Source organism: Ovis aries, chromosome 11 (genome assembly GCF_016772045.2).
Source record: "Ovis aries strain OAR_USU_Benz2616 breed Rambouillet chromosome 11, ARS-UI_Ramb_v3.0, whole genome shotgun sequence".
In the NCBI taxonomy this organism is placed as follows: domain Eukaryota; kingdom Metazoa; phylum Chordata; class Mammalia; order Artiodactyla; family Bovidae; genus Ovis; species Ovis aries.
Genome location: NC_056064.1, coordinates 35,380,614 through 35,398,639, shown reverse-complemented (window position 1 = coordinate 35,398,639; position 18,026 = coordinate 35,380,614). Strand labels below are relative to the sequence as shown.

Genomic DNA, 18,026 nt, shown 5'->3' with positions numbered 1-18,026 from the left:
TAATTAAAAAGCAATCAGAGCCTTCTTTCTTATGAGGATACAGTGCAAAAACTACAGCCATCTATGAACCAGGCAATGGGTTCTCATCAGACCCTGAATCTGTCAGCGTCATGACCTTGGACTTCCCAGCTTTTAGAACAGTGGAAATAGATATTTGTTGTTAAAGGCACTCAACCTATGGTATTTTTGTTATAGCAGCCTGAGCAGACCAAGACAGAACAGAAGTGGCTGACACCACCTCTTCTCTCTTTTTCTCTTGAAAGCAGCCTCGATGCCCAGAGTTCTGAATATTAATTTTTAACCATGAGGTATATTGTAAGAAGTCCAGAGTCTTGGCCTGGACTTTGATGCCAGCACCCTCTATTTCTAAACTTCCTGCTGTGAGGAAAATCTTCAACAAACAAAGAAAAATCCCTAACAAAATAACAACCACAAAAACAATCAGAGAAGGAATTCCCTGGTGGTCCAGTGGTTAGGACTTTATGGTTCCACTTCAGGGGGCACAGATCCAATTCCTCGCTGGGAAACTAAGATCCTTCAAGCTGTGTGGAACAGTCAAAAAAAAAAGAAAGAGAGAGAGAGAATCATGGTGCTAACATGATTTTTAAGTAGTCTACATTATTCTGACAACAGTTTCAATGATCTTAATATTGCAATTTTTTAAATGCCTAAATATTTCTAGAATATCTAGTATGTATAGGACAATGCAGCCACAGTGTCTGTAATAACTATACTTAGGAGAAGTCAGTTTTTCTGTATATGCCTAAGTCAAAGGACTCGCTGAAGAATTTTCTGGAAGTTGTAGCATAACTTGGTACCAGCAGTAAATAAGGACAATAACTTGAATTCACAAAATGGAATTTCAAATAGCTAGCCTCGGCAATTTGACCTTTAGTATATTTATCCACCATCCAACCAAACAAAAAAATATCTAGTACCTACTGCACCCCAGTAATTTAGTGGGAGAATTAAAGCAATAGGTTAGTCAAACACAACACTGAAAGTACTATGAAAGGAGGATAGCATGCTATGGGAAGCTATAAAATGGGTACAACCCATACTTCAGTGTCGTACAAGGCATTCCAGAATTGAAACCTGAAACATGAATAACGGTAGCCAGGCAATCGAAGAGAAAGAGAGAGGCATGCAGAGGCAGCTTTTAAGAAGGCCTGGAGAAACTACCTTTTACGTAACAAACTCAAGGTGTTCAGTGTGGCTCTAGAAGGAAAAGATTAGACTAGTAAAGTCAGAAACAGCCAGACTACAAGGCCTTGTATGTTAGGAACTTTAGTCAATTCAAAAACAGATTTTAGACAGACCCACTAAAGGCTTTTACGTGTGGAAATGATCTGATCAGACTGCCATTTTGGAGAGAACCAGGCACAGTGTGATGGACAATGTGTAGGCTTGCAATACAGGATGCAAATAGATCATTTATGGGACAGTTTGAGTTGCCCATTTATTTATTCAGAAATATTCAAAGGGTATTTCTTATGTGCCAGACCTGGTATCCAGTTTGAATGAAAGAAGCTCCAGCTCTTCATAGTAGTAAGCTTTACTTTCAGAGTAGTAAAAATAGTTTTGGAAAGTAAAGAGATTCCAGATATATTTAGGAGTTGAAAACAAAAGAAGGCAGCAATGGGGATGAAGGAGAGAGAACAGTTAAGAATGATGACCTGGCTTCTGGCTAGGTAGACAGTGGTATCTACTCAGGAAGAGAATGAGCAAAGCAAGCTTGTGAGTTCAGTTCAGTTTTGGACATGCTGGGAGACATTCATGTCCAATAAGCAACAGTAATATGTATCTGAAACTCCAGAGAGAGAGATCTGGACTTAAAAGGCTGTTCTTAGTAAGCTATCAGCTCCATAAAGGAAGAATTTTGTTTCACACACCACTGTATCCCAATAGCCACAGTACCAAGCACACAGCTGGCCTTCAATAAATATCTGTTAAATGAATGAATGAAATACACTATTTTGCAATAGTCAACAACATGGTCACCAAACTGATCAGAATGGATTATGAGCTAGGCAGCGTACAGAGTGAGAACTTAAGGGGATCTTAGAAAAAGCACCAAAGAACACCAATGCTAACGAGAGTAAGAATAATCCACAGATAAGCAAGAGGAAAACCAAGAGATTTCAAAGTTAGAGAACCAAAATATATGTTTCTTACAGAATAAGTGACCGAAAGAGACAAATGTTGCTAAGAAGTATGAGGAATAAGACAGAAAAGAGAAGAAAGACATCTGAGAGTGTGATTCACTTTTGTGAATTTTCTTATTTTTTTCTTCTTTTTGGTTTTTGTTTTTTGGTTGAGCCACACAGAACTTGGTCCTCCTACTAGGGATCAAACCTGTGCCACTGCAGTGAAAACATGGAGTTCTAACCACTTGGTGCTAGGTAATTCCTATCACCTTTGTGAATTTTCAAGAATATGAGGAGGAGAAATTCTAGTATGCCTAACATTTCATATCTAAATAATGACTCTACATATCTAAATAATGAGATGGACTGCTTCCCCTTTTATAAACTTGTTTGTTCTATCTAACATCCCTGCCTCTCTACTCTGTATCACCTCACCTCTATTTCCTGTGTAACACGTACCACAATCTATAATTAACTGGTTTGTTATTACAATATAAACTGTAAGAAAGGAAGGGCTACTTTTCTTGTCTGATCTGTCTGTGGACACATTCCCAGAGTCTAGAATAGTGCCTGGCTCAATAAATATTTCTTTTTTCTGATCATTCATGTGTCCTGTTTATCTCCCTATGGGAATGGGATAGGGAAGAACTAAAAGATTATGGAGATTCCTCTCAGCCCTTAAAAAAATACCTGCAAGAAAAGCAAGTAAAAATACATTTTAGGGACTTCCCTGGCAGTTCAGTGATTATGACTCCGTGCTTCCAATGCAGGGGGCGTGGCTTCTATCTTGGCTGAGAAACTAAGATCCCATGTGCTTCCTGGTGTGGCCAAAAAATAAATTTAAAAGAAACCAAGATTTTAAAAGGAAAAAGATTTTAAAGCATAGCAACAGAGTCGAGAAACACAAAAATCCTAAATTCGTCCCCTATAGAGGATCTAATCAGCGGGAGCGCAAATTACAAGGAAAAAATTCTTCTAGGGCTCTATAATCCTAGTGGAGCAGGTAAGCAATCAGAAACAAGGCACCCTAAAATATATGCAAGACTAAAGAAAAGCTGCCAGAGAAAACATTAAATGGAGGGTAGTTTCTCAATCTCTGCATTTCAAAGCTTAAAACGGGAAAAATGATCCATTAAACTTTTATACCATAATCTTTAAAAAAATCAGACAATTTTAACTGCTTTGTAGAACTCAGGTTTAAATTTCTATTTATAGAAAAGTAGTTAAACTGCAATAATTTCGTCCTTTCCAGATGAGTGCCATTAGTTCACTATAAAAACACTAACTTACTCATCTTTATAACCAACACATGCTCTGCTCTAAAAAATTAATTCACAGACTTCCCTAGTAGTCCAGTGGTTAAGACTCTGTGATTCCAGTGCAGAGGATGTGGGTTCAATCCCTGGTTGGAAAACTAACATCCCATATGCTATTCAGTACAGCTAAAAAAAAAAAAGCAAAACACAAACTCAAATGGAATACTAGATATTAGAAAATGTTCTCCTATGTAAATAAAGTTATGACTATATGGTAGAATGCATTAATTTTAGGATAAGTACTTTTAAGTACTGAAGGGCAAAATGTCATAACATCTGCAATGTACTTTGAAATGGTTCACAATGTAAAAATATGTGTATGGATGTGTGTGTGTGTGTGTGTATGTGTGTGTGTGTGTAAAATTTGTTGCTGCTGTTCAGTCACCAAGTTGTGTCCAACTCTTAGTGATCTCACACACTGCAGCACACCAGACAGGCTTCCCTGTCCTTCATATCCCCTGGAGCTTGCTCAGACTCATGTCTGTTGAATTGGTGAGCTGTCTAACCATCTCATCCTCTGCCACCCTCTTCTCCTTTGGCCTTTGATCTTTCCCAACATCAGGGGCTTCTCCACTGAGTCAGCTCTTCATGTCAGGTGGCCAAAGTATTGGAGCTTCAGCATCAGTCCTTCCAATTGATTTCCTTACATTTAAGAATTTGATCCATTTTATTTTTGTGCATGGTATTAAGAGAACATTCTAATCTCATTATTTTACATGTAACTGTCCAGTTTTACCCCCACCATTTATTGAAGAGACTGTCTTTTCTCCACTGTATATTCTCCCCTCCTTTGTCATACACTAAGTGACAATTAACTGAATAGCAAGGAGAGATAAGAAAGCCTTCTTCAGTGATCAACGCAAAGAAAGAAATAAAGGGAAACAGAATGGGAAAAATTAAAGATCTCTTCAAGAAAACTGGAGATACCAAGAGAACATTACATGACAATATGGGCACAATAAAGGACAGGAATGGTGTGGACCTAACAGAAGCTGAAGATATTAAGAAGACGTGGCAGGGATACATAGAACTAGACAAAGGTCTTCATGACTCAGATAACCATGATGGTGCGCTCACTCACCTAGAGCCAGGCATCCTGGAGTGTGAAGTCAAGTGGGCCTCAGGAAGCATCACTACAAACAGTTAGTGGAGGTGATGGAATTCCAGTTGAGCTATTTCAAATCCTAAAAGATGATGCTGTGAAAGTGCTGCACTCAATACACAAGCAAACTTGGAAAACTCAGCGTGGCCACAGGACTGGAAATGCTCAAAATTCTCCAATCCAGGCTTCAATAGTACATGAACCGTGAACCTCCAGATGTTCAAGCTGGATTTAGAAAAGGTAGAGGAACAAGAGTTCAGATTGCCAACATCCGTTGGATCATGAAAAAAGCAAGAGAGTTCCAGAAAAACATCTACTTCTGCTTTATTGACTAGGCCAAAGCTTTTGACTATGTGAATCACAAACTGTGGAAAATTATTCAAGAGATGGGAATACCAGACCACCTGACCTGCTTCCTGAGAAATTTGTATGCAGGTTAAGAACCAACAGTTAAAACCAGACATGAAACAACAGACTGGTTCCAAATAGGGAAAGGACTATGTCAAGACTGTATATTGTCAGCCTGCTTATTTAACTTACATGCAGAGTACATCAAGTGAAATGCCAGGCTGGATGAAGCACAAGCTGGAATCAAGATTGCCAGGAGAAATATCAATAACCTTAGATATGCAGATGACACCACCCTTACGGCAGAAAGCGAAGAAGAACTAAAGCGCCTCTTCATGAAAGTGAAAGAGGAGAGTGAAAAAGTTGGCTTAAAACCCAACATTCAGAAAACTAAGATCATGGTATCCAGTTCCATCACTTAATGGCAAATAAATAGGAAAACAATGGAAACAGTGACAGACTTTATTTTCTGAGCTCTAAAATCACTGCAGATAGTGACTGCAGCCATGAAATTAAAAGGTACTTGCTCCTTGGAAGAAAAGCTATGACCAACCTAGACAGCATATTAAAAAGTAGAGACATTACTCTGCCAGCAAAGGTCCATCTAGTTAAAGCTACGGTTTTTCCAGTAGTCATGTATGGATGTGAGAGCTGGACTATAAAGTAAGCTGAGCACCAAAGAATTGATGCTTTTGAACTGTGGTGTTGGAGAAGACTCTTGGGAGTCCCTTGGACTGCAAGGAGATCCAACCAATCCATCCTAAAGGAAATCAGTCCTGAATATTCACTGGAAGGACTGATGCTGAAGATGAAGCTCCAAAACTTTGGCCACCTGATGCAAAGAATCGACTCATCGGAAAAGACCCTGATGCTGGGAAAGATTGAAGGCAGGAGAAGGGAAATATTGAAGGCAGGAGGAGAAGGGGAAGACAGAGGATGAGATGGTTGGATGGCATCACCAACTCAATGGACATGAGCTTGAGCAGGCTCCAGGAGTTGGTGATGGACAGGGAAGCCTGGTGTGCTGCAGCCCATCTGGTCGCAAGTCAGACACGACTGAGCGACTGAACTGAACTGACCATGGGTATGTGTGTGTTTATTTCTGGGCATTTTATCTTGTTTCACTGGTCTATATTTGTTTTTGTTCCAGTACCATACTCTTGATTACTGTACCATTACAGTATAGTCTGAAGTCGTTTTGAGTCACTTCAATCATGTCCGACTCTCTGCGACCCCATGGGCTGTAGCCTGCCAGGCTCCTCTGTCCATGGCATTCTCCAGGCAACAACTGGATTGGGCTGCCATGCCCTCCTCCAGGAATCTTCCCGACTCAGGGATCAAACCCACATCTGCATTGGCAGGCAGGTTCTTTACCACTGATGCCACCTGGGAAGTCTGAAGTCGGGACCCTGATTTCTCCAGATTCATTTTTCTTTCTCAGGATTGCTTTGGCTATTTGGGGTCTTTTGTGTTTCCATATAAATTTTAGAATTTGTTGTTCTAGTTCTGTGAAAAGTGTCAGTGATAATTTGATATAAATTGCATTAAATTGAAAGATCACCTTAGGATCTTTGGTATAGCCATTTTGACAATATTGATTCTTCCAATCCCAAAACACAGTATATCCTTCCATCTGTTTGTGCTATCTCCAACTACTTTCATCAGTGTCTTATACTTTTCAGAATACAAGTCTTTGGATTCCTAAGGTAGGTTTATTTCCAGGTATTACGTTCTTTTTGATGTGATGGTAAAAGATTGCTTCCTTGATTTTTCTTTCTGATCTTTTGATGTTAGTATATAGAAATGCAAGAGATTTGCATATTAATTTTGAATCCTACAACTTTACCAAATTCACTAATGAGCCCTAGTGTTTTTCTGGTAGCATCTTTAGGATGTTCTATGTATAGTATCATGTATATCAAACAGTAACAATTTTACTACTTCTTTTCCAATTTATATTACTTTTATTTCTTTCTCTTGTTTGCCATGGCTAGGACTTCCAAAACTATGTTAAATAAAAGTGGTGACAATGGACATTCTTGCCTTGCTCCCAATCTTAGAAGCAATGAACTCAGCTTTTCATCACTGAGAATGATGTCAGCAATGGGTTTGTCATATATGGCCTTTATTATGGCCTCTATTCCCACTTTCTGGAGAGCTCTTATCATAAATGGGTGTTGAATTTTATCAAAAGCTTTTTCTGCATCTACTGAAATGATCATATGCTTTCTTTTTATTCTCACTTTGTTAATGTGGTGTATCACACTGACTGATTTGTGGATACTTAAGAATCCTTGCATCTCTGGGATAAATCCCACTTGATCATAGTGAATGACTCTTTTAATGTCTTGTTGAATTCAGTTTGCTAGTATTTTGCTGAGGATTTTTGCATCTATATTCATCAGTATCAGTTCAGTTCAGTTTCTCAGTCGTGTCCAACTCTTTGCAACCCCCATGGACTGCAGCACACCAGGCTTCCCTGTTTATCAACAACTCCCAGAGCCTCCTCAAGCTCATGTCCATCAAGTCAGTGATGCCATCCAACCATCTCACCCTCCATCATCAGTATAATTGGCCTATAATCTTTTCTTTTGATATCTTTGGTGTTGGTATCAGGCTGATGGTGGCCTCACAAAATGAGCATGGCAGTATTCCTTCCTCTGCAATTTTTTTATAACAGTTTCAGAAGGACAAGTGTTAACTCTTCTCTAAATGTCTGATAGAATTCACCTGTGAAGCCTTCTGGTCCTGGACATTTGTTTGCTGGAAATTTTTTAACTACTGTTTCAATTTCAGTACTTGTGAATCATCTGTTGACATTTCCTATTTCTTCTTGGTTCAGTCTTGGAAGGCTGTACCTAAGAATCTGTCCATTTCTTCTAGGCGGTCCATTTTATTGGCACATAGTTGTTTGTAGTAGTGTCTTATGATCCTTTGTATTTCTGTGTTGTCAGTTGAAACTTCTCCTTTTTCATTTCTAGTTTTATTGATGTGAGTCCTCTCCTTTTTTCTTGATAAGCCTGGCTAGAGGTTTATCAATTTTGCTTATCTTCTTAAAGAATCAGCTTTTAATTTCATTGATCTTTGCTACTGTTTTCATCTTTATTTCACTTATTTCTGCTCTGATTTTTGTGTAATTTTTTTCCTTCTACTAAATTTGGGCTTTGTTTGTTCCTCTTTCTCTAGATGCTTTAGGGGTAAGGTTAGTCTGTTTATTTGAGATATTTCTTATTTCCTAAGGTAAGATGGTATTGCTATAAATGTCCCCCTTAGAACTCCTTTTGCTGTATGCCCAAAGTGTTGGACCATCATGTTTTCATTGTCATTTGTCTCTAGCTATCTTTTTATTTCCTCTTTGATTTCTTTAGTGATCCATTAGCTGTTCAGTGACATATGTTTAGCCTCCATGTATTTGTGTGTTTTTCTTAGTTTCTTCCCCTGTAATTGATTTCTAATCCCATAGCATTGTGGTCAGATAAGATACTTGATATAATTTCAATTTTCTTAAAGTTATCGAGGCTTGATTTGTGGCCCAAGATATGATCTGTCCTGGACAATGTTCCATGTGCACTTGAGAAGAAAGTGTATTTAGCAGCTTTCAGATGGAATATTCTTTAAATATCAGCAGGGACATTACTTTGCCGACCAAGGTCCGCCTCGTCAAGGCTATGGTTTTTCCTATGGTCATGTACGGATGTGAGAGTTGGACTGTGAAGAAGGCTGAGCGCCGAAGAATTGATGCTTTTGAACTGTGGTGTTGGAGAAGACTCTTGAGAGTCCCTTGGACTGCAAGGAGATCCAACCAGTCCATTCTGAAGGAGATCAACCCTGGGATTTCTTTGGAGGGAATGATGCTGAAACTGAAACTCCAGTACTTTGGCCACCTCATGCGAAGAGCTGACTCACTGGAAAAGACTCTGATGCTGGGAGGGATTGGGGGCAGTAGGAGAAGGGGACAACCGAGGATGGGATGGCTGGATGGCATCACGGACTCGATGGACATGAGTCTGAGTGAACTCCGGGAGACGGTGATGGACAGGGAGGCCTGGCGTGCTGCGATTCACGGGGTCACAAAGAGTCGGACACGACTGGGCGACTGAACTGAACTGAACTGAAAGTCCGTCTGATCTAATGTGTCATTTAAGGCCTGTGTTTCCTGATTTTCTGTGTGGACGATCTGTCTCTTGATGAGAGTGAGTTATTAAAACCCCCCAAAATTATTGTTTTTCTGTTGATTTTTCCTTTTATGGCTGTTAGTATTTGCCACAGATATTGAGGTATTCCTATGTTGGATACACACATATACATATATACAATTGTTATATCTTCTTCTTGTATTGATCTTTTGATCATTATATAGTATCCTTCTTTGTCTCCTGTAACATTCTTTATTTTGAAATCTATTTTGTCTGATATGGGTACTGCTACTCCAGCTTTCTTTTATTTCCATTTGCATGGATACTTTTTTCTATCCCCTCACTTTCAGTCAGTATGTAGGCACCAGAAGTCTTGAGTGAATTCCACGGCCTTGTACTGAGGCTAATAACTAAATATCACTGGCCAAAATTTCAAAATGTATAGAATTCATACACATATATTTTTAAATATCACCTTTTTTGATAGACACATTACATACATTATTAAACTGCTCCTATGCTTTTATTTCTTATCTCAACCTAGAAATTTAGGTAATAGCTACATTCTTTGTAAGTGCTGAGCACAGCAAAAAAAAAAAAAGGTGTTTTTAAAATAACTCAACCATTAGTCAAGGGAACAAAAGAAAATGTATTTGGCTACATTATTCTAATACTAGTTCTCCTGGGAACCAAAAGTATTTAAGTACATAGTGTGTAGTTAAAGGTAAGCTAAGGAATCCAAGAAACTCACTCACCAAACACAGGCACAGAATTGGATCAGTGACCTGTGTCATATACCACAGTAATCTAGTAAGTCGTTTTTACTCAACTAATCCATCCTGGTACCTTGGCCATTTTCATAGTCTCTTTTGTGATTTTAAATAAGTAAAATGTGAATGTCACTATCCCAGGGACACATAATAGATACTAAGAAACTTAAATTCAGAAATCTCTGAAAGGTAAAAGGTAAACTGTTAGCTCCTCAGTTGTGTCTGACTCTTTGCGACCCCACTGACTAGCTTGCCAGGCTCCTCTGTCCATGGAATTTTCCAGGCAAGAATACTAGAGTGGGTTGCGATTCCCTTCTCCAGGGGATCTTCCTGACCCAGGGATCAAACCTGGGTCTCCTGCTGCAGGCAGATTCTTTACCATCTGAGCCACCAAGAAATCCTGAAGGTAAATGGTAAGATCTATCTTAATAGCTAAACAATAACTATCTCTGATTACCATTTCAAAAGGTGACATACACACCCTCTCATCAAAGTAAGCAAGAAGAACAAACAGACTGTTCATTTCAGAAAGTGCCTGGAAGTAGGGACTGACAGGCAAGGACATATCTACTCTGACAAGGGGCAGTGTGAAGCTTATTTCAATAGTTCAGAAAAAAAAAAAAAAAGGTATTTTCAAAATATGAAAATACGTATTTTTTAAATGTACTGGGTTTATGTATAAATTCATTTGTGTATACAGAGATCAATGAAGCACTACAGTGTATTTTGAGCATTCTAAAACTTAGGTTTAAAGAAGTTAAGATGTAACAGTCCAAAAAGCTGTTGACCCTTGCTGTAACTAAACCAAGACAGAGAAATGAAGTCAGCACCTCAGTTATTCTTGGACCAAAAATCTTTAGTTCCCTAAAGATACAAGATACTGGTTTTAAAAACCACTGGATTTCTTGGATTCCTTAGCTTACCTTCCTTGGTGGCTCCATGGAAAAGATTCTGCCTGCCAATGAAGGAGATACTGGTTCGATCCCTGATGCAGGAAGATCCCACATGCCACAGAATAGCTAAGCCTGTGTGCCACAACTACTGAGCCTGTGCTCTAGAGCCCAGGAGCTGAAACTCCTGAAGTCCACACGCCCTAGAGCCCGTGTTCCATGACAAAAGAAGCCACGGCAATGAGAAGCCTGCACACCACAACTAGAGAACAGCCCCGCTCACCACAATGAGAGGAAAGCCCATGCAGCAACAAACGCCAGCACAGCCAAACATAAATAAATAAGATTAAAATTAAAAAACACTGAACAAGTGGTTTGAAAACTTCATGTCAAATGTTCAATGGACCAGCAAATTGCTCTGTACTAACAGATCATCTGCGCATATAAATAAACCACCATTCCACTACTGCTCCACTGTAGTGAAATAAACCTACTTTTAAAATTATTATTATTTGCCTCACTGTGCAGTATGGGGCTCTTAGTCCGTCCGTCCCCTACAACCAAGGATCAAACCCATGCCCCTGTAGTGGAAGCTCAGAGTTCTAACCACTGGACCACCAGGGGATCCCCAAAACCTACTTAATAGCAAATTAAATTCCTTTTGATACCAGAGTAATAGAATTAAAACTAAAGAACCATCATAAATATCAATTCAAATAACAACTCTGCCAAAGAAACAAAATAAACAACGTTGAAGCAAATATGGAATTTCTGTTTTTAAGATCCTAAGTCCTCAACAAATATAAGCTAAAGTCTTCAAAATTACTCTTCATTCCTGTCTTGAACTGAAAAGACTTCAAATATTCCTTTCTAAGGGTTTATTGAAGAAGTTAACTTTCATTGTAAATTATTTCACAAACAAAAATTAATTTCCTTAGCATTTCTGAATGACACATTTTTACGGGGACTTCCCTGGTGGCCCAGCGGCTGAGGCTCCTCACTCCCAGTGCGGGGGCCTTGGTTCAATCCCTCGTTAGGGAGTGTGACCCCACATGCTGCAACTACAGATCCTGCACGACGCAACTAAGGCCAGGCACAGCCTCAAGAAATGAATTTTCACTTTAAAAAATAATATACTCTCATGAAAGAATGAGAACTACATCAAAATCCCCGCCTGCCTTCCTGCCCGCAAATCTCATCATTCACTCTCATGTGCACAGACTTGCAAAGAAAACAACCTGATAACGAGTCTTCTTATGCTGTGCTGCGCTTAGTGGCTCAGTCGTGTCGCACTCTGCAACCCCATGGACTGCAGCCTGCCGGGCTCCTCGGTCCATGGGGATTCTCCAAGCAAGAATACTGGCGTAGACTGCCATGCCATCCTCTGGGGATCTTCCCAACCCAGGGATCAAATCCAGGTCTCCCGCATTGCAGGTGAGTTCTTCACCATCTGAGCCACCAGGGAAGCCCATGAATACTGGAGTGGGTAGCCTATCCCTTCTCCAGGGAATTTCCTGACCCAGGAATCAAACTGGGGTCTCCTGCATTGCAGGAGGATTCTTTACCAGCTGAGCTACCAAGGAAGCCCGTAAGTCTTCATATAAAATATCAATTGTTACTGCTTTAAGTGCTGATTCATTGGAAAAAAGTTAATTAGAAAATTCTCAGTAATATCCCTCACCTATGCATTTAATCACTTCATTTTAGACAAAAACCCACAGAAAAGCAGTCCTAAAAACCACATAATCACATCATCTTCTTCCCAGCAAAGATATTCTGTCTTCATATATGCTTCTACTACTCAAGGAGGATGAAGAGGGTACATCTTCATTTCTATGTGCAATCTCTTCCAGTCAATCACGCTAAACTCTCACTTTAAAACTAAATTCACTATGTATAACTGGATCACTTTGCTATACATCTGAAATTAACACAGCACTGCAAATCAACTATACATCAAGAAAAAAAAATTTAAAACGAATTTCTTAAGAAAAGTTTTCTTTAATTCATTTGCCTATTTCAAGGAAATTTTTTTTAATTACTCAAAACAAATCATGTCTATTCTAAAAGAACCAGAATTTACACAAACATAAAAGAACACTAACATATTCTTCCTAAGAATAACATCTCTCTCTAGATTTTTTTTTTTTTTTTTGGTCTGTGTCACGCAACTTGTGAACTGTTTTTGTAATCAATGATTTAACAGATCGATTGTTCATAGATTCACAGGTTTACCTTGGATAGAGTAGACAGGAAATGTTGAGCTGAAGAAGTGAAATTTAAGCTGAGTCAAAAGTGAGGAGCTAGTCAGGATGAAGCTCTGAGGGAAAAGTATTCTAGGCCAAGGGGGTGAAGGCATCAGACAGTACTTGGTTAAATGGAAAAATATATATATGGTTGGGGACTTCCCTGGTGGTCCAGTGGCTAAAGCTTCATGCTCCCAATGCAGGGGACCAGGGTTACATCCCTGCTCAGGGAACTAGATCCCACATGCCTCAATAAGGTCAAAGATCTCGTGTGCCACAACTAAGACCTGGCACACACATAAATAAATATTTTAAATATATACTGTTGTTGTTCAGTCGCTAAGTCATGGCAACCCCATGGACCACAGAATGCCAGGTTTTCCAGCCCTTCATTATCTCCTGGAGTTTGCTCAAATTCAAGTTGATTGAGTCATTGCTGACATCCTACCAGCACATCCTCTGTCGCCCCCTTCTCAAGCCCTCAATACTTCCCCAGCATCAGGGTCTTTTCTATCGAGTCCATGCCTGCATCAGGTGGTCGAAGTGTTAGAGCCGCACCATCAGTCCTTCCAATGAATATTCAAGGTTGATTTCCTTTAGGACTGACTGGTTTGATCTTGCTGCCCAAGGGACTCTCAACAGTCTTCTCCAGCACCACAATTTAAAAGCATCAATTCTTCAGTGCTCAGCCTTCCTTATGGTTCAGCTCTCACATCCATACATCACTACGGGAAAAACCACAGCTTTGACTACACATATATATATGGCTGGAGCAGGGAGCCCAAAGGGGAGAGTGGTAAGCTATAAAATGAGATTTCTTGACTAGGATTTGAAGCTGGTTATAAATCTATATAAAATCAGCCCTTCTTCAGATTATTTTTATAGACTCAAAACCAGCAGGTTAACTCGTCACAACAAATTCAAATTAAAGCAAAGAAAAAGACAGAAGGTATTCAAATTAAGTAATATCATTATAATAAAGATTACATTTCCTATTTAAAGGCCACAAAACTTAGAGAAAATTAAACACAGAATCATTTCTGCAAATTTACCTAAGAGAGACTGAATTTCTGAGTACATGGGTAAAACTTGATCTATGATCTTACATGAAAACTGGTAACAAGACGACTTTACATTTGTGGTCATCTAGCCATCAACATTCTTAATCTCAGGTCATGCTTCATTACATAGAACTTACCGGCACATTTGAAGAAGCATCAATTACAAAAGAAGTCATTGGATAGCCACTTTTTACATGTCATTTACTTAAGAAATTAATATATAATCCAGAGTCTAGCAGCTTAGTTAGTTGTATTTTCTGATTCTGCAACCTGTGGCAGATGGTTTTCCTGGCATGCATGACCCTGGCATTTTGCCCATGTTTACATGGACTGACAGGAGTTTAAGGCTGATGGGGTAATTTCTTGCTTTTTAAAATTATGTATTTATTTACTTATGGCTATCCTGGGTCTTTTCTGCTGTGCATGGGCTTTCTCTAGTTGCAACGAGCTGGATGAGGGGGAACAACTCTTCCTTGGGGTGTGCAGGTTTCTCCCTGCATGGCTTCTCCTGTTGCAGAGCACAGGCTCTAGGGTGTGTGCGTTTCATTAGCTGTCAAGTGCACAGGCTTAGCTGCCCCATGCCATGTGGAATGTTTTCAGAACACAGATCAAACCTCTGTCCCCTGCATTTCCAGGCAGACTCTTAACCACTGGAGCACTAGGGAAGTCCAACAATTTCTTTTACCTGTGATAATAAAGTCATGCCGGGCCTGTTCCTCACCTGTGTGTATATTCGGTTAATTCCACAGTCTTCCCATGTACGTCCATAAAATAGCAAGGGCCTCTCTGAGCATGAAGACATGGCAAGTCATCTCAGGAGTAGTACATAAGCTCCATTCCATAAAGAGTGCTAGTAAACTAGTGGAAATTGTGATTCATCCTTAGATTTTCTTTTCCAACCTTTCCTTCCATATATACTTGGAAATACTTTTGAAATAAAGTCAGTTTTGTTTGGCAAATTGATTAGCATCCCTTTGAGACAAATGGATCGCAAAATCAGAACTAAAAAGCATCATGCAGTCAAACTTAAGGAAAACAACAACTATTTGACCTCATACAAACGTATTAAGTAAAAGTTTACATGGTGGTACTATTTAGTGTCAGGAAATGAGCTGCACATCTTTAAAACTTTTCAATTATTTCTGAAAGACAGTATGTCATTCCTTCAATAATTAGTTATTTAGCTTCCTTCTATCACCATATATTTGCCCAGGTTTGCTAGACGCTCAGGAAACAAAGATGAACAGGACACTTCACCTACATCAGATAAATTCCACAGAAATAATGCCAGCATATACTGAAAGCTAGAATCCTTGACCACCTCAAGAAGTTAAAACACCTATCACTTGCACTCCAGAGCTCCAAAAGGCTCAAAGTCAAGGTTGGGGCACCGAGGTCACTAAAGTTAAAAGCTGAGGTATTATAAAGTTAAAAGCTGGCCAAGTGCAGTCTCTCAAAAGAGTTGCCAACTGTCACCCACATCTCCTTAACCCGCCCCCTACCACTTCCCCGTCCTTTTTATAAATAGTTTTTAAAGGGAACTGTCCAAGGTTACCACCTGACAAGGAAGAGTGCATTGATGTGGTATACCAATACGATAAAATTGTATACTCTCCATATTTACAGAGTATTCCCATACATCTAAGTGTCGACAAAGTCTCAACCAACGCACGTAACACATAAAATAAAACTTCCTCAGTAGGGTTAAAATATCAAGAAACAGACCGAAAGAGGAAGATATCAAACTTCCCAAAGCAGCAACCCCCAGGAAAGGTACTGGAACCAGCGGAAGTTACATATCCAGGACAGTTGTTTAAAGGCGCTCCACCCACCACCCCAAGGTAAAAGTTTGAAACGCCGTCTGACTACCCCCACGGTGGTCGGAAACTTCCCTAAACTACAAGAGCAGGCAGATACCCTAAAATACCGCTCTCAGCCAACCCCAGGTGCCCTCAGGCCAGGCTGTGGCTTCCTCCCCAGGCCTTCTTCCCCCATCTCACTCTCTTCTCCAAGACACTCACTCACCCATCTCCCTGGGCGTCCAATGCTGGCCGGGGGTACTGGGGCCTCTCGGCCGCCAGGCTCATTCCGACGAGCCTCGGACTGAGGCCTGCCCCAAGGAGGCCGGCGCGCCTCCTCTCCGAGACGGAGCGCGACCCCCCGGCCCTCGGGCCCGGCCCTCACCCTCCCCTCTGGCCGGCCTCACCTCCTCTGCGTGCTTGCGCAGCGCCTTCTCTCGCTCGTACTGGGTGATGAGCTGCTCGTTGTCGTCCCGGAGCAGCTCCAGCTCCACCTGGTGCTCTTGGTCCTGCGCGAACACCGAGTCCAGGTTCTCCAGCACGGCTACCACCAGTGGCATCAGCTCCTTGACCACCTCCTCGTCGTAGCGCCCGATGAGCCGCTCGAACTCGCGGTAGATGGAGCCGGCCAGGCCGGACACCCGCTCCGACATCACGGCCCCGGAGCCGCCGGGCTCCTCCTGGTACACCACACCGTCCTCCAGCTCCATGGTGGCGGGCTGCCCGCCGGCCGGGGGCGTCTCCGGCTGAGGGGGCGACACGGGCCCGCACGGGACGGGGCCGCTGCGGCTGGAGCTGGGGCTGGGCCCGGCGGGGTGGGGGCCCGAGCCGGAGGAGGGGAGGGGTGAAGCGAGCGTATTCAGCCCAACCGCCGCTGCACCAACTGCCGGGGCGGCCGGGCTGCGCGCGCCACACGTCACTGAAGGGGCGGGATCCGCCCGTGTCAGCCCGTAGGGCGGGACCCCGCAGGAGGCCAGGCGCGGTCGGGGGCGGGGCCAATGCAGCACCCTGCGCCAGCGGAGGCGGCGTTGCGTCAATACTGGGCGCCGCGCGGACGTCGTGTAAGCCAATGGGAAAGACTGCGATAGGAGGGTGGTGAGAAGTACCCACCCCAGGCGCGATTTGCGGGCCGAGCCCCAAAGGAAACCAAGGGTTTCTGGAAGAGTGCTTAGAATCCAGAATAGCTAACATTTTATTAGTTTTTACAGCGCACAAAGGGCTTTCGTATTTGGGCCTCGTCACAGGCTTGGTGCGGTAGACGTTTTGGCCTTCGTTTCACAGACGCGGAAAGTAGGCCTGGAGAAGTTAATGGTTCACTCAAGGTCACGCGGCTAGAACGGGAAGGAGGCCGATCAGGGGCTCAAAGCAGTTCTAAGAATTTGAGAATTCCGGACTCAGAGTAGTGGAACACAGGGAAAGGGAAAGCAACCTTAACGGGGACAAGGTCCGCCTCAGTAATAAGGTGGTCTTGAATAGGAAGGAATTATTTGGGGTTAAGACAGTAAGGTTAGCCTTAAACAGAGAACGTGCAAAGCATCCTGGAGAAGTGTAAAACAAACTCCATAATCTTGCACTTTCCCAAACACTAGTTTCTCTCCTCACGGACTACTTGGGAGAGTGGAATTTCCTGGCTCCAAGCACCCTCCTTTCCTCTAATCTCTCAGCAGGACAGGCTAACGTGGGGTGGAGAGTAGAGGAGGAAAGAGGTGGAGTCACTAGGATGAGTAAGTCTGGTGGTACGTGAGGTCTCTCGCCGGCTGGTAGAAAATCACGTGTGGGGAATGACAACACCCAAACCTCGGGCGGGATGAGTCAAGGATCACTTCCTGGTGTTCTGACCAGGAACAAATAGGGCAGAAAATACACCCCAAAGCCCGTGATCTCCACAGCAGGTGACGGAAGAGTACTGTCACCTCAAATCCTGTAAGAATAGGGCCTGGGAAGGCAAGATTTGAGTAAAGAATGGTTCACTGGGGAATCAGCTACCTCCCAGGATCATAAAAACTCTCAATTTGGTATTTACAAATTCAAGTTCTGTACGTACGAACTAGTTCTCCAAAGTCTCCCAATCTGTACCCAACCAGAGACCCACAAAAGCAGTAAGGAGGTGCAAAACTTAGCCTTACAAGGACACACGTGATTGAATTTGTGGCCTGTACTGTCCCCCTTTCGCACCCTCACCAAGCAGTCACCTCTTATTGTTTGTGTATA

The 18,026-nt window shown here is 41.8% G+C and overlaps 1 protein-coding gene across 6 annotated transcripts in view; it reads right to left on the bottom strand.

The window, feature by feature from the left end:
* Positions 1–16,703, bottom strand: part of SPAG9 (sperm associated antigen 9) — a 156,344-nt gene extending 139,641 nt beyond the window's left edge. For all 6 annotated transcript variants that reach the window (XM_004012755.5, XM_004012753.5, XM_042255786.1 and 3 more), the window contains exon 1: positions 16,223–16,703. In XM_004012755.5, coding sequence (XP_004012804.3) covers positions 16,223–16,525 — 303 coding nt within the window. In that variant the 5' untranslated portion in view covers positions 16,526–16,703. The remainder of the gene's footprint in view (positions 1–16,222) is intronic.
* Between the last annotated feature and the right edge of the window lie 1,323 nt (positions 16,704–18,026).